At 38.6% G+C, this 25,352-nt stretch overlaps 2 protein-coding genes across 6 annotated transcripts; one reads left to right on the top strand and one right to left on the bottom strand.

The window, feature by feature from the left end:
* Positions 312-9,466, top strand: LOC109225475 (DNA ligase 1-like). 3 transcript variants are annotated; one of them, XM_019390157.1, is made up of 13 exons: positions 314-416; positions 499-546; positions 1,239-1,866; positions 1,991-2,024; positions 4,612-4,691; positions 5,973-6,032; positions 6,318-6,428; positions 6,720-6,800; positions 6,893-6,973; positions 7,606-8,068; positions 8,216-8,328; positions 8,691-8,721; positions 8,905-9,466. In XM_019390157.1, the coding sequence occupies exons 3-13, from the start codon at positions 1,300-1,302 to the stop codon at positions 9,081-9,083; spliced, it is 1,800 nt and encodes a 599-aa protein (XP_019245702.1). In that variant the 5' UTR covers positions 314-416; positions 499-546; positions 1,239-1,299; the 3' UTR covers positions 9,084-9,466. The 3 variants fall into 3 exon arrangements, with proteins under 3 accessions (XP_019245693.1, XP_019245702.1, XP_019245711.1); XM_019390148.1 differs by lacking the exon at positions 499-546 and having other exon boundaries at positions 312-416; XM_019390166.1 differs by lacking the exons at positions 314-416; positions 499-546 and adding an exon at positions 1,028-1,100.
* On the bottom strand, positions 10,186-23,419 carry LOC109225452 (cleavage and polyadenylation specificity factor subunit 6-like). Of its 3 annotated transcripts, XM_019390131.1 has the most exons (3): positions 21,371-23,419; positions 13,825-14,290; positions 10,186-10,664 (listed from the first exon to the last, which is right to left on the bottom strand). In XM_019390131.1, exons 1-2 carry the CDS (start codon positions 23,120-23,122, stop codon positions 13,919-13,921), a joined length of 2,124 nt encoding a protein of 707 aa, XP_019245676.1. In that variant the 5' UTR covers positions 23,123-23,419; the 3' UTR covers positions 10,186-10,664; positions 13,825-13,918. The 3 variants fall into 3 exon arrangements, with proteins under 3 accessions (XP_019245676.1, XP_019245670.1, XP_019245683.1); XM_019390125.1 differs by lacking the exon at positions 21,371-23,419 and having other exon boundaries at positions 13,825-16,347; XM_019390138.1 differs by lacking the exons at positions 10,186-10,664; positions 13,825-14,290 and adding an exon at positions 17,975-18,359 and having other exon boundaries at positions 20,987-23,419.

The following is a 25,352-nucleotide window of genomic DNA, read 5'->3' as shown; positions in this document are numbered from 1 at the left end:
ACTAGTAACAAGTCAAAGAAAATAATTTTAGTTATCAGTAAAACTAGGAGATCATATTAATTAGAGTATAACTAGGATTCGACTTGCCTTAATATATATATATATATATATATATATATATATATATTTAAAATTAATACTCAACATATAAAAAGGTACAATTAGTGTGATAATCTGTACAATTATATATAGTTTACACGTCGAAATTAAATAAAAGCAATCTCCACCGTCACTCAGGCGGCAAAGCGATCACAACCGTCGGTCTCGGTCCTATTTCCAGAATCGTGCGCATATTAATCCGAAAATGACAATTAACTCCATTTAAAATCCGAAACTGACGTCCGCTGCATGAAGTAAAACGACAAAGGTTCTCACTTACGAGAGTAGAACTCAGAAACTTTAGCGCTCAACTCACTGTAAGTACTTAATTCTTACTAATTACATGCAAATTTAGCTTAGTATTTACATTCTTAATGTCCGTGAATTGGATTATTGCAGAAAGCTTGGATTTTTAGCAGCTTAGGTTTTTCTTTTTTGAATTTTCAGGTAAAAGTTAAAATTATGAATTTCTTTTGTCAATTGTCTTTTTGGGGTTAACTCCTTTGTATATAGCTGGTTTAGGTTGATGGAGTGTAAAATTGTGTATAATGTAGAGGATTAATCTAGCTGACCTTAACTTGTTAGGGATTGAGGCTTACTCTCTCTCTCTGCGTGTGTGTGTGTGTGTGAAGAGTTTGAGGTAACTGATAACATGCAAATTCAGCTTAAAATTTTCGTTCCTTTATTAAGCATTCTTGATGTTGTGTTGGATTTCGATATACATTTTTTTTTTAATTTTTTTGTAGTTTATGTTTTCTTTTTAAATTGACTGGTAAAAATTAAAATGATGGAATTTTTTGTCAATTGACTTTTTTGGGGTTAACTCCTTCGAAGATAGCCGGTCCAGGTTGAGGCCAGTGTAAAATAGTAAATTATGTAGACAATTCATCCAGCTTACGTAACTTATTTTGTATGTTTGTCTGTGTAGCTCTCTGTGTGGGTGGATGTGAAGAGCTTGAGGTATCTGATATGTGATAACATGTTGGGTGCATCATTTGCATGTAATTTTAGAGAAAATATTGCTTCTTTTTTTCTTTTCTCTTTAAGCTTCATTGGTTCTTCGCAATTGCCGCGGAAATTTGTGTATTTTAGTAGCCAGTTCCCGAGTTCCTCAAGCTTACGATTTGATACATATGCAGGTTATCTTTTGCTAGGTGATCGAGGCCTTTTTTTGGGCCTATTAGGAGTAGAACTTTAGTTATGGGAGAGGGTGAATGTGCCTCTGAATTGGCTGAGGCATCTGCCTATGAAAACGTGCCAGCGGAAGATAAGGGTGAAGTATTAACAGAGAAGAAGAATGCTGAAAAGGATGAATTAAAAGAAGTAGAAGAAGAGAAAAAAGAGGGTGATAACAAGGACACTGAGAACATGGATGTAGATAAAGAAGAGGTGAAAGAAAGTAAGGAAGATGAAGAAGAAGAGAAAGCTGACAAGGAAAGCAAAGGAGCGGAAGAGAAGCCAGAAACCAAGATTGAGCTAATGGAAGAAGAAACTGGTGAAACACCAGATAAAGATGTGGCCGACATACAAAAAGAAAGCGTTGATAAGCATGAAGTTGAGAAAGGATCAAAGGAAAGTGATAAGTCTGAGAGTGGTGCTCTGAAGAAAGACAGGAAGAGGAAAAGGCAAGTGGAGGACAAGAAGGAGCAAGAGCCTAAAACACCTCCGGCTTCAACAATTGAACGCCCTGTACGCCAACGCAAATCTGTTGAAAGGCTGGTTGCATCTATTGAAGGAGAAGCCACCAAGGATATCCATATTGAAAAGGTTCCATGATAGCAGTACTAACATTGTTGTTTTTAATCTCCCTTCTATGATTCCAGAAGTTGGGCCTGCACAGCAAGTTTATTATTGTTCGTGACATTAAGTTAATGATCCATCTGATTTGCAGGGTCGCGGAACTGCACTGAAAGATATCCCAAATGGTAAACTATTAACTCGTTCACTGATTATAACATGTGTTCTTAGATCTGCTTACATATCTCGCAGGAGATAGATGTAAGATGCCATTTAGATATCTTATTTCTGCTTTGCTTTTTCATATGTACGCAGAACGATGTTACTTCCTGGTTGTTTGTTCAAAATTTAGTGCACAAATTTAAATTCATTTTGGTGCCTGTTTACAATTGTTCTGCTCAAAAGGATGGAAGTGTAATCTATTTTGTGGTAGGTGCAAAAGGAAATTGTATGAATAGCATTTCCAAATTCGTTTTCCCTGTCGATATATGATGATTGTCAGCATGTGTTTTATTCCTGTAAGAATTTTGTGGAGCTATCTGAGGGATCTTGTTATGGGAAGTTCTGAACTACAAAGGTGGATCTAAGACAAAAATCTAGGATCGCACTAGTTGGTTTGTTCCAGAAGTAGAGCTTTACATAATAGTTGTGTTATTATTCTGTACAATGTTTATTCCACTCAAGAGATTTCTAGGCCTTGAGGGTATTGGCTAGGCAGGAAAGGTTCTTGCTGAGTCGGGGTAGATGTTGCTATGCCAAAAACAGTATGCTTTTAGCACCTTTTACATAATTAGGCCCAGAAGAGTTCTGAACCTTGGGTTTCTATTAACTAACAGAATCAAGCTTCCGCATGGAAGGACAACCGAGAGAAGAATAGTTACTATTGACAGAATCTTCAATTGAAACGAATCCCAGAGCAATCAATGAACTGACTTTAAATCTGAGTCTTGCCAGCTGAAAATTCTCCCTCTGAAAGAGAAGTACCAAGCTACCAAGGAACCAAAAAAGTTATTCCTTTTTTTTTTTTGGTGAAATGATAAGGTTTTATTCATACAGCGCTGAGACTGTGCTGGAGATCTGTACATTGTGGCAAAAGTGAGAAAGCAAAAGTACACCCGTCTAAAACTGCAGGGATCCTAGGAGCTCTAAAATAGATTCAACTTCAGTAGCAAGTTCCGGTGTTAGCCTTTATCCTCTGAAATATGATTATATCTATCTTCAAAGCATCTCAAGTTCCTCTCTTTCCAAACTAGCGGTTCTCCTTCCTCCAGTTAAGCAAATAAAAGGAGATGATCGGCACCGGGGCTTGCATGATTTAGTATCTTTCCCCCTACCTTTTAGCTTCAGCAGGATCAATGAGTCTGTATCAGATTTATTGATGTTTCCTTGATTAGACTTGTAGCGGGGTAACTTGGTCATCCTTTTGTGTGCTCATGTGGGGGTGGGGGTGGGAGAAGGAGGTTACTGTTTATTCTTATTTTTCATATGATTTTCCCCTCTAATGGTGAGTCTCTTTCTGTCTCCCTCATGGCTTCCGGTTGTAGGTATGTTTACTGAATTGTCTACAATACTCAGCCAGCTATTTCGGGGTTTAGTGGTCCACTTTTGTTTTTTGGTACCTTAGAAATAACGATGCAACCACAAGGCATTGGCCCTTGAAATGTGGGAGAGAGAGCAAGTTATATTATGGGGTTGCATACTTTCATTGTTCCATAGACAGTATCATATACAAAACCATTGGTGGAAATGAATAATCATGCCAAAACTCCTACATTGAAGAGTCTTCTGATGACAAATCAAAGAGCTGAAAACCTATGGGCTACTTTCCTATGCCAATTGTTTTTGCCTGGAAAATACTTGGTCAGAACAATTGGTATCCAGGAAATTCACTATCCCGCACAATGCACATTAAGATAGTTGTGGTTACCCCGGGCTAGCCAGCGTGAACTGAACCTGTTCCCTAGTTGGTTGCTGCAACTGAAAAACATGGTGGACTGTCATGGACAGTGAAAATTACAAGGAAAATGAAAACCATATAACCCAGATGAGCTGCTTCGCCCAGTTTCAATTGTTTTCTTGGATGAAGCTTCATCTGGATCTCAAAAAAGCACATTGTAGTAAACAATGAGGAGTGTCATTGATATTTGTGCAAATTGCTTTAATTTTAATTGTGAACTAAATACAACTGGTACGGGAAATGTTTATTTGTGCTATGGGTTGTGAGTTTGGCTCTCTTTACTTTTCTTGGGGTAAAACTTTTATTTCCCATCATAGAGGAGGAAAAAGGGAAAATGAGTTGAATAGTAGTTCAGTCTGTTAGAATCTGACAAAGGATACACGACTACCTACTTTGATTTTATCTTGTTAACATTTAGGTTGTATGGGCTTTTATCATTAACCAATTAGAGGTACGTTCAGATCTGCATAAGTCCTGATTGGGCTGATGACTTTTTGTTCTATTACCTTCTTCTTTTCTGCAAGTCTATGTTCTACAACTATAGGTATTTGATTTAATCTCTGCTTTTTTACCCCTCTCACTCGATTTTCTTTTCCTGTGCACCACTTTCATTTGCCCCTTCGTGTATGAGAATGTGGTTATTCGAGTTCTAATCACTGACACTTTGCTACCTAAGTTGTTTGGTGTCTCTCTCTTCCAATGTTGTTTTTTGCTCTTCTCTGTTTCTCTCCACCCCCCCCCCCCCCCCAAAATGATGCTTTGCTGCAAATAAATTTTATTTAACTATTGGAAAATCCTTTTTCTTAATGTAACTTCAGTGGCATACAAATTATCCAAAAGGAAGGCTGATGACACTCTCAAATTGCTGCACACAACTCTCTTTGGACGGCGAGGAAAGGTGACATTATGATTTGTAGCCTATTTCTTTTGATCGGTTTCCCTTTGTTGTATGGTTTCTGCTTACCCTGTTGTGTTACTGATTGACATGCTAAACCACATGCTTTACATTCTTAATTCTCCCTTCCTGACAAAGGTTAGGTGCAGTATTGCTGTTAAATTTTCTCTTCTATGGGGACACCGACATGTATTTGAGAGAAGAAGGAAGCTATGATTTTCCTGATGCGTCTTCTGTGTCCATTTTATGGTCAAATTTTGTAAACTTGAGCTTCTTTTAGATAGTCATACCTGTTCAATTCTCCAATTTTTGTTGGAATTGAACTGCTAGGACTTGTTTGGTTTCGGCATAGAACTTTGCATTACTAATGGAGCACGGATACTTGGATCAATTTCTCCTCAACAAAATCTCTGCCTATGTTTTGTTTCCACTTACCTAAATAGCTTATGTGGGAATCTTTGTATTACTTATGCCGAATCAAATGTAAAATGAAAGTACTCGTATTAGCAATAGCTGGCCATGAGAATGACTAGAGTACCATGAATATAGGGCGCCTCGTTCTAACAAATCAATTTTCTTTTAAATTTTAGTAAAATAAAATCGTGACAATATTCTATATGAAAAATTTCTTATCAATTAAGCAAAAATTTTTTAAAATTAAACATGTGGGTTTGTATAGGTGAGACCAATTAGTTGAGATTAAGTTCTAGTCATGTTAGAGGGTGTTTGGATTGGCTTTTAAGCTGGTCAAAGCAGCTTTTAAGCTCTTTTTAGCTTTTTTCAGTGTTTGGCAAAGTCAAAAAGTGCTTAAAATAAGTTAAAAAATGCTTAAAACAAGCCAAAAGCAATAAGTTGGGCAATCCCAACTTACTGCTTTTTGGCTTAAAAGCTATTTCTGCTGAAAAGCTACTTTTTTTAAGCCAATCCAAACGGGCTCTTAGTATGTTTATTTTAGGTCCAATGTTTTGTAGGGGTCTTTTAGTCTTGTCTGAGATTTCTATGCCAGTGGAAATGTAGAAAACTTCTAGTGTTCTTTTTTCTGGTTTCATAGAGCTTAAATAACACGAACCGTTATCAGAACTTGCTGGGTATTGACGCATAGTATTATAAGCAGTTTGGCTGCATTTTTTCTTGTTTATGAATTTTGTGTAAGTTGCTTGCTCCCGACTCATGGGACTAAAAATGTCTTCAAGAATTCTTGAGGACGATGTGCTAATTGCTCCTGATTTCTTCTTCACTCTCTTTCTATTGATACTTTGTGCTTATAGTTCTTGTCCTTTGCAGGCAGCTCAGTTCAAGAGTAATATTTTACGGTTTTCTGGCTTTGTCTGGCATGAAAATGAGGTAATTAATGAGTCATCTGTTATAGAAAGTTCTTAAGAGAGATATCTATCCTCTTCTTCCTTTTTTCCTTCCTTTTTTCTTATTTGGTACCAGGTGTGGACTATGGTAGGCTGGGATAGGGCATATATGAACGTAAAGTTTCTCGTTGCTTGCTCATACGGGGCTGCTAATATATCTTGTTCATTGTTTCATTCTTGGGCTCTTAATTTGATTTGAGTAGTCTTCGTTCTAATGATCCGAAAATTATGCTTGAGCTCAGTGTCTTATACCACTCCATTGTTGCAGGAAAAACAAAAGATGAAAGTAAAAGAAAAGCTTGACAAATGTGTAAAAGAGAAGCTGTTGGAATTGTGTGATGTACTAGATATACCTGTTGCTAAGGCTACATCAAAAAAGGTTTGTTCATGTATTACCACTGCATGTTAGGTTTTCTATGTTGTTAGTTATTTCTTCTTACTTCTTTGTCGTTGTATCTTATGAGGGTACACCAATGGAAGGGGTAGATATTCCTTCTTCTAGGAAATGTTGACCTTGAAAATTGTTTAGCCAGTATATTTTCTTTTTAAATTTGACATGTTGGTTCTAAACTTGTCACCTCAGACCATATTAAGCAGCTCACTACAGCTAAGTGTTTGTCTGCTATCTGCCTTCAAAGATTCTTAGCTAATTCTGTGTTTTATGTGTCAGGAAGACATAGTATCACAGTTGATGGATTTTCTGGAAGCTCCTCATTCTATGACTTCTGAGTTGCTTGCTGAAAAGGACCAGGTTGGTTGCAAAACCTTTTTGACTGCAATGAAGTATTTGTGACTTCTTACAGTTGTTTCATAGTATGCTTATTCATCTGGTGCACTAAGCAGTCAAGTAAAGGAAAGAAGCGTGAAAGAGTGAGGAAAGAAAGTCCTTCGTCAGCAACTGGTAGCTTGAAAGGTTCAAGTAAGGTATCACTCTCTCTTATTAACATTTGGGCATGATTTAATTGCAAGCCATCACCTAATGGATAAGTTTTAGCCTTCGACTAGTGAAATGGCTGTAACCTGTTTGGCCTTACTAAATTAGTGACACCATCTGCTTGTAGTCTTACCTGTTATTACCTTCCATTTACTGCATTTAAGTTTCTGCATCAACACCCTTGAGATTTGATACGGTAAATCACGTCATCTGGCTTACTGGTATTAAAGTTGTCAATTACTAATTCTGCTGATTGAAGTGGCTTTCCCTCTGAAGCTACTGAATTCTGGTCTTGGGATGAGAGAGTGCGTAATCTTTTTAGCCTCTTGAAAAGAAGAAGAAAAAGTTATCAAACAAAATGCTTAAGTTTTTTCCTGCCAGGATATGTGCTATACGTGTCTGACATTATTCTCTTGTTTATTATGGCAAGTGCTTTGGTATCGTGATTTTGTGAACCCTTAAATGATATATTTTATCTTTTGCATCTGAGATTGCTTCGTCCTTTCAAATTCTAAAAAGAAACTAGAGAAAATCCAGAAGAAAAGGGAGATTCATGAAACAATGTGTTTGTGCTTGTGGGGACTTCTCCTATTATGATCTCTCTGTCTGATATATTCTGCAGAGTCGCAAGACTGAGAGTACTGTATCTAACAAGGCTGAGAAAAAGAAGAAGATGCAGGAATCAGAAGGTGAATCAGAGGAAGAAGATGAACAGGAGAAGGGAAAGATAAAGGCTAATGGTGTTCATGAGAGATCAGATGATGAGACGTCAAGTCAACCTGAAAGTAAGGAGAAAGATGGTGAATCTGAAGATGAGTCTGAGAAGGACAAGAAGAAGAATAAGCAAAGTTCAAACAAATCATTGTCAAATAAGGAACCTGATGGAAAAGTTAAAACCAAGAAAACTCCAGTCTCTACACGACCAAGTCCTTCACCAAAAAAAACACCTTCAAAATCATCAAAAAGCTCAAAGCATAATGATAGCAATGATGCAACTCCCAAAGTGTATTCAAAGAAGAAAATAACTGAAGTGGTTAAGGGAAAGTCATCTACACCAAAGAAGCCTACTTCAAAAGACAATACTGGTGAGAACCATTGTTTACTCCTTTTGTGTGTAGAAAGTTCTTGTCAAGATAATCAAAGCTTTTATATGACTATTTTTATAAATTTCTCCTTTATGTATTTATAATTTTGGTTAAATCCTTTCTTTATTATCTTTTCTGAATGTGTAGGGAAAAAGGTTCTGAAGGGAAAGGATCGTAACAAAGTAGATAAGTTGAGGCCAAGCGATGATGAACTCAGAACTGCAATTTGTGAAATTTTAAAAGAAGTTGACTTTAACACGGTGAGGAATAAACTTTTAGAAAGTTGTGTTCATAAGTTCTGCAATTTTATGGCCTCTGTTTCTCTCCTTGTCAGCAGATATCATTTGTTAACTTCCCTGTTTAGATGTTTTTTCCATATGCCTAAGCTTTTGTGCGTAGAGTTACTCGTTACCCATGGTGGGAGGTAGTAGGTACCTGGTCGAATAGTCTAGGCGTGTGCAAGTTGGCCCAGACACCACCATTATAAAGAAGCAAAAGGGGAATTATTTTCTGTTTAGACCTTTTCAGATGGTGCTTTGAGCAATCACATTTTGATCATCACAGTTCTAGGATGGAATTTACTTTCCCGTATGGCTGACTTCGTTTCTTTTTTATGCTGCAGGCTACCTTTACTGACATTCTGAATATACTCGGTAAGTGTCCTGTTAAGATTGTTTTGCTCTTCTTTAGTTATACAATGATAAAAATATGGAGATCGTGTTGATTATTTAAAGATAAGTTTTAGTTGACTAAGTTAAAAATTTGAGAAACTTGATATCACATCTGCTAAGAGGTCATAATTTCAGAATTCAACTCACAATTTTTTCCATTTTCAGCCAAGCGGTATGATACAGATCTTACGCCCAGAAAGTCATCTGTAAAGGATATGATCCAGGATGAACTCACTAGGTTAGCCGATGAGGCTGATGACGAGGACGAGGAAGAGGAAGAGGAAGAACAAGGAGATGCTGAAGAGGGCGAAAAACAGCCTTCTGGCCAAGGTGTAGAGGCCTGAAAATATAGAACATTCCAGGAAAGGTAGCCTATATTGTCTTATCTCGAGATCCGACCCTTTCTTCCTCAGTTGATGGCTGAATTGTGTTCCCTAATGAGTTCGACCAGCTGTAATTTATTGTTAACGTTCCACTTTGTGGTTAAACTCACTCGCTAGGTAGTCATAGAAGTAGAAATGCCAGGTTTCAGTGCAGGACTGCAGCTTATTGTGTAAACAGACATTTGTAGGAAGCACTGATCTTTTCATGTGCTATAGTTGCTAGTGTTATGATTTAACACCCGTAGACAGACTTTCGACCTGTTGGCTGGTTGGCTCGCATAATCATGGTTTTCGTGTTAGATCTCACCGCCTGAGAACAAATTGCTAAAATGCCATTCCTGCTACTAATGTTCTAAGTTCTAATTCCACCTGATGTCTGTGAAATCTATTCTAAGATTTCTTAACGATTGCCCTTACTAGGTGGTGAATATGTTATTGCAGTTAAATAAATGTCTTGTTGCAGTTAAATATCTGGGTTGTAGTATTTCTAATCTAATGACTAGAATGGCGGGGATGAGACAGAGCAGCATGATTCATTCTATTAGCACATTACGGCCGATAATAAAACCATAATTCTTCCTTTATGTTTGTTTCTATGTTGTCTCAGCGGAGAAGGGGAAATAGAAAGGCATTAGATGGAATAAACTACATGAAAAAACTGGAAATACAATTTAGGGACACTTTGTTATTGCAATAGCATATAAATTTATTTGTGCATATTGAAATTGAAACTATGTCAACCCCAAAAAGAATTAAATAGAAAGCTTCTACACAAATGCGAAGAAGGTAATATCGTAACAAAAAACATTGTTTTAAATCATATACTAAAAGGGGAACTAATGCACCTTGATTATGTCACAGGATATCTATTACCTTCCACAAACACCGGTACCAAGTAAATTTGCCCATCAAGGTCTAGACAACACTTAAAATTGACGTAGAAATGATACAGTGCCCCTCTACTTTTGACAATATGCACTGCCTACATAATTATTTTTCGTCAATTGAAAGAGCAAAAGAACATATAAGTAAGCTTAACTGGGAAGGACACAGTATATGCCTCTAAAAAAAATGGAAGTGAAATTAGAGTTCACTTTTAACATTTTGATTTCATAATTAGAATTCTTTGTACACTTTACAAGAACACTATGAGTGCTGAATATTGTGTGCCCAACAAAATCTGGGTCTAAAGAACACAAAGGATAATACAGACGACTAAAAGAGACCAGAAGGTAGCAGATCAGCAAAAACCTGAGCATTAAATCCTAAAACATTACATCAAAATAGCAAGTTTCAACAAGAATCTATCACACAGTTCAGTATGTTCAAGTCATACTCATCAGACGTGGGGTATTATAATGTCAACCAAAGCATAAGATAAAAGAGGTTAAAAACTAAGATAAAAGTTACACAAGCAGATCAATCTTTCCACAAAATGCTCTCTCGGGCTAAAGACTCAAGGTTGGTTCGTCTTGGAGAGACACACCATATTTCTTTCAGAAGTAGCCAAGCTTATATCTCCTCTGCTATCATCACAAGAAACTGAAAGATAAGATTTGCAGTCAGTACCCAAATTTATGACCATAACAACATAACTGAATGAAAGACTACATCCATGCTTATGTGAAACAATTTAAATTGATGCGTAAATTTAGCACGCAAACTGTACGGAAACCCGAATATAACAACAGCAATAACAGGAATTGCTACAAATTATTTTATCTATCAATTAATACACATCCAATTCCCTCCACACAAGGGAGTGGCTAACGGTCTAAACCTTCGATAGATCAACTACGCCTCGGTCCCAAACAAGTAGGGGTCAGCTATATGAATCCCACTGGCCATGTTTCTCCATTTGGACTCCTCTCAACCATGGTAATCAGCTATATGAATCCCACTGGCCATGTTTCTCCATTTGGACTCCTCTCAACCCATGGTAACTTACATAGGGCAACTTTGTTCAACAGGAAGAAGTTCAAAATATCCAGATATTTTGAACTTCTTCTTGTGGAACAAAGTTGCCCTATGTAAGTAACCATGGGCTGGGGCAAAGAAGAAGGATAAGCTCTAGGTGTTGTGGATCCACAACTTCTACATAAAGGGGAAAAATTTGGATACTATGTGTATACCTAAACAGGCAAGCAGGATGGTAAAGAAAGTTCTGGATGCCAGAAGTTGGCTAAGCTCTGGGAATTCAGTATTGAACACATTCAATACATTTACAGCTATCTCTGTTCACATTGAATGCATTTACACCTAACTCTGTTTCCAGAGTTAAAAAAGCCTATGGATTTTTCCTTCCATTATATCAGAAAGTGCCTTGGAAGAGTCTCACAATGGTTAAAGGATGCATCAGTGTATCCGTTGGCTGACTCTTCAAGGAAGGCTTTCTACTGTGGATAGATTGGGTAGATGGGGCGTCCATGTGGCTAAGAATTTGTGTTGTGTGCTTATGATGCTGAGGAATCACATACTCATCTATTCTTCGATTGTTCTTACTCGAGGAGTATCTGGCAGACTCTTTTAAATTGGCTGCGCATGAGTAGGCAATTGGGATGCTGAAAAATAGGAAGATAAAACTAAATGGCTCATATCAGTAGTTAACACAGTAGGTCTAAGGGAGTTCTGTTGAGGTTTCTCTTTGTTGCTAGTCCTAAGTTGCTCGGACACGGGTGCGGGTGTCCGATATGAGTGCGGATCTAGAGGTCGGATCCCTCATGATCTAAATTTTAAGATCCAGATATGGATACGGGTACGAGAATCCGGCTAAAAATAATTCAAATATCTAAACATAGTGTTATAAAAATATGTCTAAGTTCTAAGACATCATGTAGGAAACTTACAAGGTATTCCGGGAAGTTCAAAATATTGATCAAGAGGAGAATCCTAAAAGGAGATAAAAAGAAAAAAACTGATATAGAAATTTCCATATACAAGGTATGCCATTTTCTTCAATTTTACCCTACTTATTTGTTTCAATTTCAGAAATCATTGTATCTGACCCGAACTTCTCCATTGATTTTAGTCAAAATACCCAAAATACGGATCGCACACCCACACTTACACCCACGTCGTGTCGACACGGGCGAGGCACCGAAAGTGAAGAGTCCCAGCAACTTAGGCTGTTAGTATATACCACACCTGGACTGAGAGGAACAACTGCAGATTCCAACAGAAGAGTAGAGAGAGTTTTGAGAAGATCAAAAACATAGTTTTACAGTTACATATTGTAAGGCAAAGGCACTATAAATATTAGATAGGTTGAATAGTTTTCCTTGTTAGCTAACTGTCTTGCTGCTGGATGTGGAGACTTCAATTGTACCCTTTCTAGAAAGTGCTAAGTGTAAATCCCTGATAGCACTGCGAGCTGTTATTTTGGTTATTTTTGTATGGTCTAGCTCTAGAGTCAAATAAGCTAGCTTGTATATACTGCTACTTAGTTGAATATTTTTTTTTATTTTGACCCAAAAAAATTAAAAATAAAAAGCACTAGGAATTCTCTATATTTTCTACCGACATATCTCTTTGACAAGGCAAAAAGGCTCCTAGAAAGCATAGTACTTAAGGTAAACATAGTATAGTAACATGACTAAAGCATATTCCCAACTACGCGGTCTAACCTATATAAATTCTTTTCTTTCATTGTGTCATATTTTTCGCTAAATCAACATGAACTCCAAGAGATTGTACGTCTTTCGACAACTTTCTTTCACGTGATTTTAGGTCTCGCTAATCCCTTTTTAACACCTTCCCTCACCATAGCTTCACACCTACAATACGGTGCATTTAGAGGTCAACGCAAGACATTATCAAACCATCTCAATAGATCTTCTCTCATTTTATCCTCAATGTATGTTAACTTGCACCTTCTAGTTAATGTGGTAATTCTAATCTTGACTTCAATATAAAAAAAAATCCAGTAAAGGGTCTTTTGTTCTACTATTAAACCGTAAAACATGATTCTTGTTGGAGCTAGAAAGTGTCTATTTTGAACAGGAAAAAGATATTTTTTTATTGGTTGACAAATAGATAATTTTAACACATCAAAATTTTGACGGATGCTTTCAAAAGGCCACATAATACTCATAATTCAAAAATGCTGTTATAATGATTAACTACACATATAAATCAGCTCCACTAATATCAATAGCAACTGAATTGTGCAAAGAAAAGAGAAAGCTGCTGACTTATTTTTGGAAATGATAAGCTGCCGCCTTGTTTTCAGAATGAAAATAACATAAATTTTCCTATGAAAGTAGAGTATATTCAATATTATGCAATATAATCCTTATAGACAGGTTTCTGTTTCATATGCATTAATTTATGAGGTAAGTTTTAAGAATAAGGCCGCCTATTAATGATCAGTATGAATGTGCCAAAGGCTTGACTACCATGGGCAACTTTTGAACTAAATGAGATAACTATATTCTGTAACTATCCACTACAAGCACACATACGGGAACAGCCTTATACTTTTTAGTGAACGACATCATTTTCGTAGAACAAATTAAAGCTCACAGATATGGCATCTAATTAGCAGTAGCAGACACCTAATACTATTTAGAAAAGAGAACACGATGGTTATGGTTCTAAGACGGATTTCCTACACTGAATATCTTCCTTCAAAGGGGAAGAGATAGTAAACACATATAGAACTAACAACCAAAGGCGAAAAGGAAGGGTGAAATCTTGAACTTACGCCATCTTAATGCTTAGTGACGATGCTCCTTGCAAAAGGAATACTGAAAGAAAAACAGCCAAAGTTATCCTAGAAAAAGCAGTAGGTCAACAGATCAATCAGAAGTCAGACGACGCCTCTTTTCATAATCTACATCCCTTGACCTTGACCGTGAATCATCTTCATGCGATAACCGTGATTTGGTGTGTGTCCTTGATGATCTTCCCCTGTCCCATTCATCATCATATTCTTGCTCGCGGTCCTTGTACCTATGATTATCAGCATATCTATCTCTATCATCCCTATGACGGTCACGCTCCCGATCACTACCTCGATCCTTCTCAAGGCCGCGATCACGATCTCTAGAGCGTTTGCGACTATGGTCACGATCACTCTCTCTCACCCTCTCTCGTCCAACGTCTCTATCATCTTGGCGTCGCCTCTCTTCTTGCCAATCAGGCTCATGCCCTGTATTCTTATCTCTAGCCTTATCTCTGTCATAAGAAGGTTCTCTATCGTCTCTAGGTCTTCTATCTGAAGAACCAGACCAATCTCGTTCTGAGCCTCTATCTTTTTCTTTGTTACTAGGCCAAGACCCTCTATCACGGCTTTCTTCTCCATACTGATGATCAGATACAGCTTCTTCCCCATAACTCGACTCTCCCGCTCTGTAGCCATGCTCGTCTCCCGCCCATCCACCACCCATGTTAGGCTCAGACCACATACCCATGTTAGGCCCCTCCATACCAGCACGAGGCATCATTCCCATACCATTCATTGGCATTCCTCTACCAAAGAATGCAGGATTTACATGAGGAGCTACACCAGACAAACCAACACCTCCTCCAACTGGTGGAAATGATGGCAACATACCCGAAAATGGTGGATTTGGAGCACCAGGAAATCCTCCATAACCACCCATTCTCCCCATAGGTCCTCCAAAAGCAGGATCAAAACCTTGACCCATCATTGTTTGAGGATGCATCATTGGAGGTCCAGCACCCATACCTTGTCCAAATCCACTCCCACCATTTCCCATAAACCCCCTTCCTACAATGCCACCACCAGGCCTATTTCTCATAGGACCAACGGGACCCCTATTCCCCATTCCCTGCGGACCTCCTCTGCCCCAATTTCCTCTCCCAAAATTCCTGTTATTATCCCCACCACCTTGAAAATTACCACCTGTAGCATTGTTGTTGTTAAGACCAGTTTTAACAGCTGTATCGCCAGGCCCCCGCCTCGCCTGTGAATTCATAGGAGCAGCCTGAGCCGTCTGCTGATTTCGGTTCGTCTGAGCCTCACCCATTCTCTTCACAGTAAATGGCGAAGCAAAGGCGACCACACAGGCCCGCCCATTGAAAACATGTCCATTCATCCCTTCTTTACAAGCTGTGGCGGCTGCAGGCTCATGAAACTCAGCCTGGCAATAACCTTTCGACTTCCCACTAGCTTTTTCGTCGAAAAATTTAACCTCCTTCACAGTTCCATACTTGCTTAACTCTGCCTCCAGCTCAGCATCTGTTGTCCACCAATGCAGATCACCAACAAATAGCACCGTCCCTCCACCACCGCCTCCTCCTCCACTGGGACCTCCACCCAAAACCCCTACTCCGCCAACATTGTTACCTGTTGAATTCCCATTCACCATTCCGTGCCTAACCAAATTATCATTCCCTGAATTCCCAACATTACCAGCATTGCCTAAACCACCTACACCAGCAGCATTAGGACGTTGAATCACCCCTCGATTCACAACATTATCGCCCCCATTCTGCTCTAAATCAGCTATCTTACCCGACGGATCACAAGACTCAACCTTTACCGGATCACAAGACTCGACCTTTACCGGATCTCTACCTCCCAACTCATTCCCTCTAAACCCTAAATCCCTAAACCCGTCAGCTCCATCCGAAACCCTAGACACTACATTCTCATCTTTCTCAACTTTCACCTCTCCAACTGCAACTGGCAGAGCAGCACGGCTACTCTCCGGCGGTGGAGCAACAAGCTCAGCCTCCTTCTTAAACCCTAAATCCTCATTCTTACGAGCTGACTGAAGAAAATTTTCACCAATATTAACATCATTATAAAGATCCTCATAATCATCATCTTCTTCTTCAACAAGAAACCCATCATCCGCAACAGCTGAGATAGCTTCATTCCTGTGAAACTGCTCCATCGGAGCCCCGACCCGATCCCCAAACCCATCACCTTCGGCAGCTTCATTTTCTTCCATGGCAATCTTCAAAAAACGGACTTAGGGTTAGGGTTAGGGTTAGGGTTAGGGTTACTGATTACGACCCCAGAAGCTGGAATTTTGTAATTGAAACACTAGATTTTTGAATACAATTGAAAATATTACAAAATTAACAATATGAAGTGAAGAAAAAAAATGCTAGCTTGGTGAATGGAAGAGCTGTTCTACTTCAAAGCAGAGCAGTGTTACACACTCAGTGCGGGAAAATATTGGTAACTGTATAAATTTTTATTATTTAGAATAATAGGTAGCACCTAACTACTATTAAAATTCTGAAAATACTTCTGTTTTGGAATAATATTTTGGCAATTTATTGTGCATAAATTATGGGTGTATCCGTACCCTTTTGGCTCAGATTATAACTAATAAATCTTAAATTCAGTAAATTACATGTTGTGGCAGATTTTGAACGCATTTAGGGGTGTTCGTCGGTCGGCTCGGCATTCCCATATTTTATTTGATTTTTTCAGTATTTTTAAAAAATATTATATCCATACCATACCTAATTAAATTCGATATGGTTTGGTTTATCTTCTTTCGGTTTGGATTTATTTGAGCCGGTAGCTTTGGTTTGTTCGGTGAGAATACTAACTAGTTCATAAGCGTAATATTCTTAATTGAAGTACTCACAAATACAATATAAAAATATTTTAAACTCACTTAACTGTTGACAAAATCTTTATTCAAAACCAGCAAGTATCAATATATAGAGCGAAAAAACATACATAACGGAATAAATTTGATCATTGGAATGTCTTGTTAGTTGCTTAGAGTTAATTGTTGAACTTAGAAAATACAACAAGGACTAATCCAACAGATACAACAAGAGCGTAAAAAATACCTAATCGTGTAAATATTACGTTAGGCTGTTTCACAACCTAGAGAATAAGAGTCAGAATCTGCATCCTACCTTATTCTTCTATTTTCTTGAAGAAGTACATGGGCATCACTGCCAGCCACGACAAGAATGGCAAAGAGAAATATTATGTAACTTAGTATGTTATAATCAATTATATGTAGGGACGGCGAAAAATTACACTGTATATATAAGGTAAAATCTGTATTTATCTCTATACATTAAGTTTTGAACACCCTTAACACAATTCAAAAGTGTAGTTTAGTGGTCAAGGGTGTTCAAAATCTACATAAGGTCATAGGTTCAATACCCACTAGCCACAAAAATTATTTTTTTGAACCCCTTTCGTGGAGATCCTGCCTCCGCCACTGATTATATGTATATTGTGTGACTCAGTACATATATCGATATCGTATCAGTATTTCATTATTAAAAAAAATCAAATTATACCTAATACCAAATTTTTAAAAACTTAAACCAAATACCATACCAAATAACAAAATACCGAATACCATATACCAATTTTTTTTATTTCGCTAAAACAATTCAGTATTTACCAAGTATGCACAACCCTACTTGCATCCACAATGGTGTATCTACACACTTGCACACTTAACCTTGTTTAATTGGAATTATTTCTTACCCGACTAATTCAGATTTGTATTGGGTAGGACCATTACAAGAGTAAAATACTTCCTATCGAAATGCTCTTCATGTTTAACGCAAATTTCTAATTAGAAGTAGAGGAATCTTAACCATCTCATCGCACTTACAATATACATTAGTTTAATTGCAACTATTGTATCTTATGGTGCATAGCCTTGTTTGTGAGTATTTATTTGATAGGAAATAAGTAAATATTTAACAAGGGTATAAGTGATGTTTTTGGTAATTTTTAGTGTAGCTCAAATTGTACAACATGCCTATATAATTATTTTTTGTCAATTGAAAGAGCAAAAGAACATATAAGCAAGATTAATTGGGAAGGACAAAGTATATGCCTCTAAAAAGAATGGAAGTGAAATTAGAGTTCACTTCACTTGACACCATTTTGATTTCAGAATTAGAATTCTTTATACACTTTACAAGAAACAGTGAGTGCTGAACATCAGATTGCCCAACAAAATCTGGGCCTAGAGAACATGAGAAGATAATACAGATGATTAAAAGAGACTAGAAGATAGTACAACATTTCATCAAAATAGCAAGTTTCAACAAGAGTCTATCACACAGTTCAGGTGGGATATTTTAAAGTATACTACATTTAACTAAAGCATAAGAAAAGAGGTTAAAAACCAAGACAAAAGTTACACAAGCAGATCAGTCTCTCTACAAAATGCTCTCTCAGGCAGAAGATTCGAGGTTGGTTCGTCTTCAAGAGACACCATATTTCTTTCAGAAGTAGCCGAACTACATCTCCTCTGGTATCATAACAGGAAACTGAAAGATAAGATTTGCAGTCAGTACCCAAATTTATAACCATACAAATAACAGAACAAAAGAATTCATCCAGGCTTACGTGAAACAATCCTAAATTCAGCACACAAACTGTACAGAAACCCAAATAGAAGACCAGCTATAATTGGAATTGCTACAAATTATTTTTTCTACCAACTAATACAACATCCAATTGATAACTGGATGAGATTGCCTTTAACAAAAGTATTTGCAACTATGAAGTTGAGCATGAAAGAAATCTGGGAAGAATATAAAGGTTTTCCCTCCAGACAAGGGAGAGGCTAACAGTCTAAACCTTCGAAAGTTCAACTACGCCTCAGTCCCAAACAAGAAGGGGTCGGCTATATGAATCCCACTGGCCATGTTCCCCCATTTGGGACTCTTCTCCGCCCAAATATTATGCAAAATAGATATAAAAAGTATTCTTCCTGTGGAAGAAAGCTGCCCTATGTAAGTTACTACGGGCTGTAGCAAAGAAGAAGGATAAGCTCTGGGTGTTGCGGATCCATAACTTCTACATAAAGGGGAAATTTTTTGGATACTATGTTAATATCTAAACAGGTAAGCAGGGTGGTGAAGAAATTCTAGATGCTAGAAGTTGGCTAAGCACTGGGAATTCAGTATTGGACACATTGAATACATTTACTGCTAATTCTTTTTTCAGAGTTAAAAAAGCCTATGGATCTTTCCTTCCATTATATCAGAAAGTGCCACGGAAGAATCTTACAATGGTTAAAGGATTGGTTCCTAGGCATCAGTTATCCTTTGCTGGCTCTTCAAGGTAGGCTTTCTACTGTGGATAGATTGGGTAGATCGGGTGTCCATGTGTCTAAAGAATGTGTGTTGTGTGCTTCTGAAACATACTCATCTATTCTTTGACTGTTTTTACTCGAGGAGTATTCTTTCAAATTGGCTGGACATGAGCAGGCAAGTGGGATGCTGGAAACTGGGAAGATGAAACTAAATGGCTCATATCAGTAGTTAACAACAGTAGGCCTAAGGGTGTTGTGTTGGGGTTTCTCTTTGCTGCTACAATATACCACATCTGTATTGAGAGGAACAACCGCAGATTTCAACAAAAGAGTAAAGGGAGTACTGAGAAGATCAAAGACATAGTTTTACAGTTACATATTGTTAGGCAAATGCAATGTAAAAGGAAGAGTTTATTAGATAGGTTGAATAGTTTTCCTTGTTAGCTAACTGTCTTGCTGCTGGATGTGGGGACTTCACTTATATCCAAAAGTGATAAGTGTAAATTCCTGATAGCACTTCGAGCGGTTATTTTGGTTAGTCTTGGTTATTTTTGTATGGTCTAGCTCTAGAGTCGAATGAGCTACCTTGTATATATTGCTACATGGTTGAATAATTTTTTTTAACTCTGACCAAAAAAAAATACTAGGAATTCTCTATATTTTCTACTGACATATATCTTTGACAAGGCAAAAAGGCTCCTAGAAAGCATACTTGATACTACTTAAAGTAAACGTACTAACATGACTAAAACATGGTCTCCCCTATATAAATTCCCTTCTTTCATTGTATTATATCTTTTGTTAAGTCAACATGAATTTCAGGAAATTGTCAACTTTTAAGAGAAATTTCTTTCACGTGATTTTAGGTCTCCCTCATCCCTTTATAACACCTTCACTCACCATAGCTTCACACCTATGATCCGGTACATCTACAGGTCAATGCAAGACATTACCAAACCATCTCAAGAGATCTTCTCTCATTTATCCTCAATGTATGTTACTTGCACCTTCTAGTGAATGTGGTAATTTTTAATCTAGAGTTCAATGCAAAGAAATCAAGGAAAGGGTCTTTTGTTCTACAATTAAACCGTAAAACATGATTCTTGTTGGAGCTAGAAAGTGGAAAAAAGATATATATTCTTTATTGGTAGACAAATAGATGATTTTGTCAAAATAGATAATTTTAACATATCAAAATCTCGATGGATGCTTGTCAAAAGGCCACATGATAATCATACTCAAATGCTGTTATAATGACTAGCTACACATAAATCAGCTCCACTATTGTCAAATAGTAACTGAATTGTGCAAACAAAAGAGAAAGCTCTGCTGACTTATTTTTGGAAATGATAAGCTACCGCCTTGTTTTCAGAATGCAAAATAGCATAAATTTCCTATGAAAGTAACGTATATTCAATATTATGCAATATAATCCTTAGAGACAAGTTTCTATTGTATATGTATTTATTTATGAGGTAAGTTCTAAGAATAAGGCTCCTACTAGTGATCAGTATGAATGGACGAAAGGCTTGACTACCATGGGCAACTTTTGAACTAAATGAGATATTTGAATTCTATAACTATCCACTGCAACTACACCTAATGGAACAGCTTTATACCTTTTTAGTGCATAACCATCATCATTTTGGTAGAACAAATTAAAGCTCACAGATATGGCATCTAATTAGCAGTAGCAGACACCTAATACACTCAGAAAAGAGAACAATAATGGTTATCATTCTGAGACAGATTTTCTACACTGAATATCCTCCTTCAAAGGGGAAGAGATAGTAAACACATATAGAACTATCTACCAAAAGCATTAATTGAAAAGAAAGGGCGAAATCTTGAACTTACATCGTCTTAATGCTTAGTGACAATGCTCCTTGCAAAAGGAATACTGAGAGAAAAACAGCCAAAGTTATCCTAGAAAAAATGCAGTAGGCCAGCAGATTAATCAGTGGTCAGACGACGCCTCTTTTCATAATCTAGATCCCGTGATCTTGACCGTGAATCATCTTCATGCGGTAACCGTGATTTGGTGTGTCTCCCTGATGATCTTCCCCTGTCCCATTCATCATCATATTCTTGCTCGCGGTCCTTGTACCTATGATGATCACCATATCTATCTCTATCATCCCTATGACGGTCACGCTCCCGTCCACTACCTCGATCCTTCTCAAGGTCACGGTCACGATCTCTAGAGCGTGTGCGACTGTGGTCACGATCCCCGTCTNTAGCCTTATCTCTTTCATAAGAAGGTTCTCTATCGTCTCTATGTCTTCTGTCTGAAGAACCAGACCAATCTCGTTCTGAGCCTCTATCTTTTTCTTTGTTACTAGGCCAAGCCCCTCTATCACGGCTTTCTTCTCCATACTGATGATCAGATACAGCTTCTTCCCCAAAACTCGATTCTCCCGCTCTGTAGCCATGCTCCTCTCCCGCCCATCCACCACCCATGTTAGGCTCAGACCACATACCCATGTTAGGCCCCTCCATACCAGCGCGAGGCATCATTCCCATACCATTCATTGGCATTCCTCTCCCAAAGAATGCAGGATTTAAATGAGGAGCTACACCAGGCAAACCAACACCTCCTCCAACTGGTGGAAATGACGGCAACATACCCGAAAATGGTGGATTTGGAGCACCAGGAAATCCTCCATAACCACCCATTCTCCCCATAGGCCCTCCAAAAGCAGGATCAAAGCCTTGACCCATCATTGTTTGAGGATGCATCATCGGAGGTCCAGCACCCATACCTTGTCCAAATCCGCTCCCACCATTTCCCATAAACCCCCTTCCTACAACGCCACCACCAGGCCTATTTCTCATAGGACCAACGGGACCCCTATTCCCCATCCCCTGCGGACCTCCTCTGCCCCAATTTCCTCTCCCAAAATTCCTGTTATTATCCCCACCACCTTGAAAATTACCACCTGTAGCATTGTTGTTGTTAAGACCAGTTTTAACAGCTGTATCACCAGGGCCCCGTCTCGCCTGTGAATTCAGAGGAGCAGCCTGAGCCGTCTGCTGATTTCGATTCATCTGAGCCTCACCCATTCTCTTCACAGTAAATGGCGAAGCAAAGGCGACCACACAGGCCCGACCATTGAACACATGTCCATTCATCCCTTCTTTACAAGCTGTGGCGGCTGCAGGCTCATGAAACTCAGCCTGGCAATAACCTTTCGACTTCCCACTAGCTTTTTCGTCGAAAAATTTAACCTCCTTCACAGTTCCATACTTGCTTAACTCTGCCTCCAGCTCAGCATCTGTTGTCCACCAATGCAGATCACCAACAAATAGAACCGTCCCTCCACCACCGCCACCTCCTCCACTAGAACCTCCGCCCAAGACCCCTACTCCACCAACATTGTTACCTGTAGAATTCCCATTCACCATTCCGTGCCTAACCAAATTATCATTCCCTGAGTTCCCAACATTACCAGCATTGCCTATAACACCCGCACCAGCAGCATTAGGCCGTTGAATTACCCCTCGATTCACAACATTATCACCAGCATTTTGCTCTAAATCAGCTATCTTATCCGATGGAACACAAGGCTCAACCTTTATCGGATCACAAGACTCAACCTTTACCGGATCTCTACCTCCCAACTCATTCCCCCTAAACCCTAAATCCCTATACCCGTCAGCTCCACCCGAACCTCTAGACACTACAGTCTCTTCTTTCTCAACTTTCACCTCTTCAACTGCAACTGGCAGAGCGGAACGGCTACTCTCCGGCGGTGGAGCAACATGCTCAGCCTCCTCCTTAAACCCTAAATCTTCATTCTTACGAACTGACTGAAGAAAATTTTCACCAACATTAACATCGTTATAAAGATCCTCATAATCATCATCTTCTTCTTCAACAAGAAACCCATCATCCGCAACAGCGGAGATAGTTTCATTCCTGTGGAACTCCTCCATCGGAACCCCGACCCGATCCCCAAACCCGTCCCCTTCGGCAGCTTCATTCTCGTCCATGGCCTCTTCAAAAACGGACTTAGGGTTAGGGTTAGGGTTAGGGTTACTGATTCCAACCCCAGAAGCTGGAATTTGTAATAGAAATAACTGAAACACTTGATTTCTTTTTCTTTTTGAAGATAACAAGAATTATTACAAGAAAAAAATGCTAGCTTGGTTGAATTTTAATGGCAGAACTGTTCTACTTCAAATTAGAACAGAGTCACACTCACTGCGGGAAAATATTGGTAACTGTACACACTTTTATTTTTTAGATAGTACCGTAAATTATGGGTTTATCTTAAAATACTTCTGTTTTGGAATTAATATTTTGGCAATTTATAGGCGGATGTAGTACATAAATTACAGGTTTATTGGTGCATGGGGTAAAACGGGTGTATGACAACTTGGCCAATGACGGCGTGACACGTGGCATTGAAGACAGGTGTAGTATGAGTCATCACACAGTTTTCACCTATTGCAAGCAGCGAGCTGTATTCGCATTTAAAGCCAGCAGATATGCACCATCAATGACGATTCTATTTTCATTCAAGAGGAGCTTGATTTTTGGATCTTGTCCCCTTAAATAGGGCTATAAATAGCAGGATTAACAACTATTGTAGACATGAAACATTCTGCATACAAAAGCTATAGTCTACTATCTTGTTACGCTCAATTTGAACAAGTTAAACAATTGCTTTCACTTCTGTCTTCGGAAAGGTAAATGTAAGACCCGACGGGTCGTTTTGAGGAGTAGCGTCCGTTCGGCGGCTTAAGGTCTCGAGCAGCTTCGCATTATGTATTACGACTTGCGTGTGTGGCCGAGTTCGGTTTTTGGATGATTCGATATCAATTTGGAGGAACAATTCTTTTTGGAAGTTTAAGCGGTAAGAGTTGACCGAAGTTTGACTTTTGTGCAGACGCACTCCGGAATGGTGTTCTGATGATTCCGATAGCTTCGTATGGTGATTTTGGACTTAAACGTGCGTCCGGATTTGGATTTTTGGAAGCCCGTAGGATAATATGTGCATTTTGGCGAAAATTGGAAAGTTGAAGTTTTGGAAGTTTGAGAGGTTTGACCGGGAGTTTACTTTGTTGATATCGGGTTCGGATTTCAACTCCGAAAATTGAAGTAGGTCCATTATGTCATTTATGACTTATGTGACAAAATTTGAGGTCAATCGAAATTGATTTGATATGTTCCGGCACGAGTTTTGGAAGTTGAAAGATTTAAAAATACATAAGTTTGATTTGAGGTGCGATTTGTAATTTCGACGTTATTTGATGTGATTTGAGGCCTTGAGTAGATCCGCGTGATGGTATTGAACTTGTTGGTATGTTTCGACGGGATCCTGAGTGGCTCGGATGAGCTTCGAATCATTTTTGGTCATGTTGGCAGTTCTGTTGTTGGTTCTTCACACTTGTGCAAAAATTTGGCCGCAGGTGCGAACGTGCTTATATGAGGAATGCTTCGCTTCTGCGAAAGGGGAGGTGACATGGCGAGTTCCGCTTCTGCGAAGAAAGATGCACAGATGCGCAAGCACTCCTGCGAAGGTTTGGTCGCTTCTGCGAGCTTGGGGTGCGAATTGACCGTCCGCTTCTATTGTGTTATGGTCGCTTCTGCGATATCGCAGATCTGAGAAAATGTCTCGCATGTGCGCAAACTTGGCAGGCAAGTGAAGTCCGCAAATGCGATGCTTTGGCTCGCAGGCGCGCATATTTGTTCACAAATGCGATTATGGGCAGAATGTTAAGGATCGGAAATTGGTCATTTTCTTCATTTTGTTTTGGAGTTTGAAGCTCGAGTTTTGGGCAATTCTGGAGGAGTTCTTCACGAGTTTGATTTGGGTAAGTGTTCTATATCCGAAGTTGATTATATTTCTTGATTCCATGATTATTTTCATCATTTATTAGTGAATTGAATGGAAGAAATTGAGAAAGTTGTAAAATCTTTCAAAAAAGAAAAATGAGGATTTGGAGGGCGATTTGTTATCGGAATTTGATAATTTTGGTATAGTTGGACTTATATCGGAATGAATGTTCGGAATTTGTGAATATTTGTTGGGTTCCGAGGTGCGGACCCTGGATTGACTTTTTAGTGTAAATTAAAAGTCAAAATTTTATTATCCAGAATTAACGCCTATGAGTTTTATGGATGTTAGGAAATTATTTTAGCTAGATTAGAGTCGTCTGGAGGTCGTTTCACTCACGAGGGCAATTTTAAAGTATCAGATTAGCTTCGCCAATGTAA

The sequence above is a fragment of the Nicotiana attenuata genome, chromosome 1, assembly GCF_001879085.1.
Source record: "Nicotiana attenuata strain UT chromosome 1, NIATTr2, whole genome shotgun sequence".
Taxonomy (NCBI): domain Eukaryota; kingdom Viridiplantae; phylum Streptophyta; class Magnoliopsida; order Solanales; family Solanaceae; genus Nicotiana; species Nicotiana attenuata.
The sequence above is the reverse complement of the archived record's forward strand: the minus strand, read 5'-3'. Positions and strand labels throughout refer to the sequence as shown.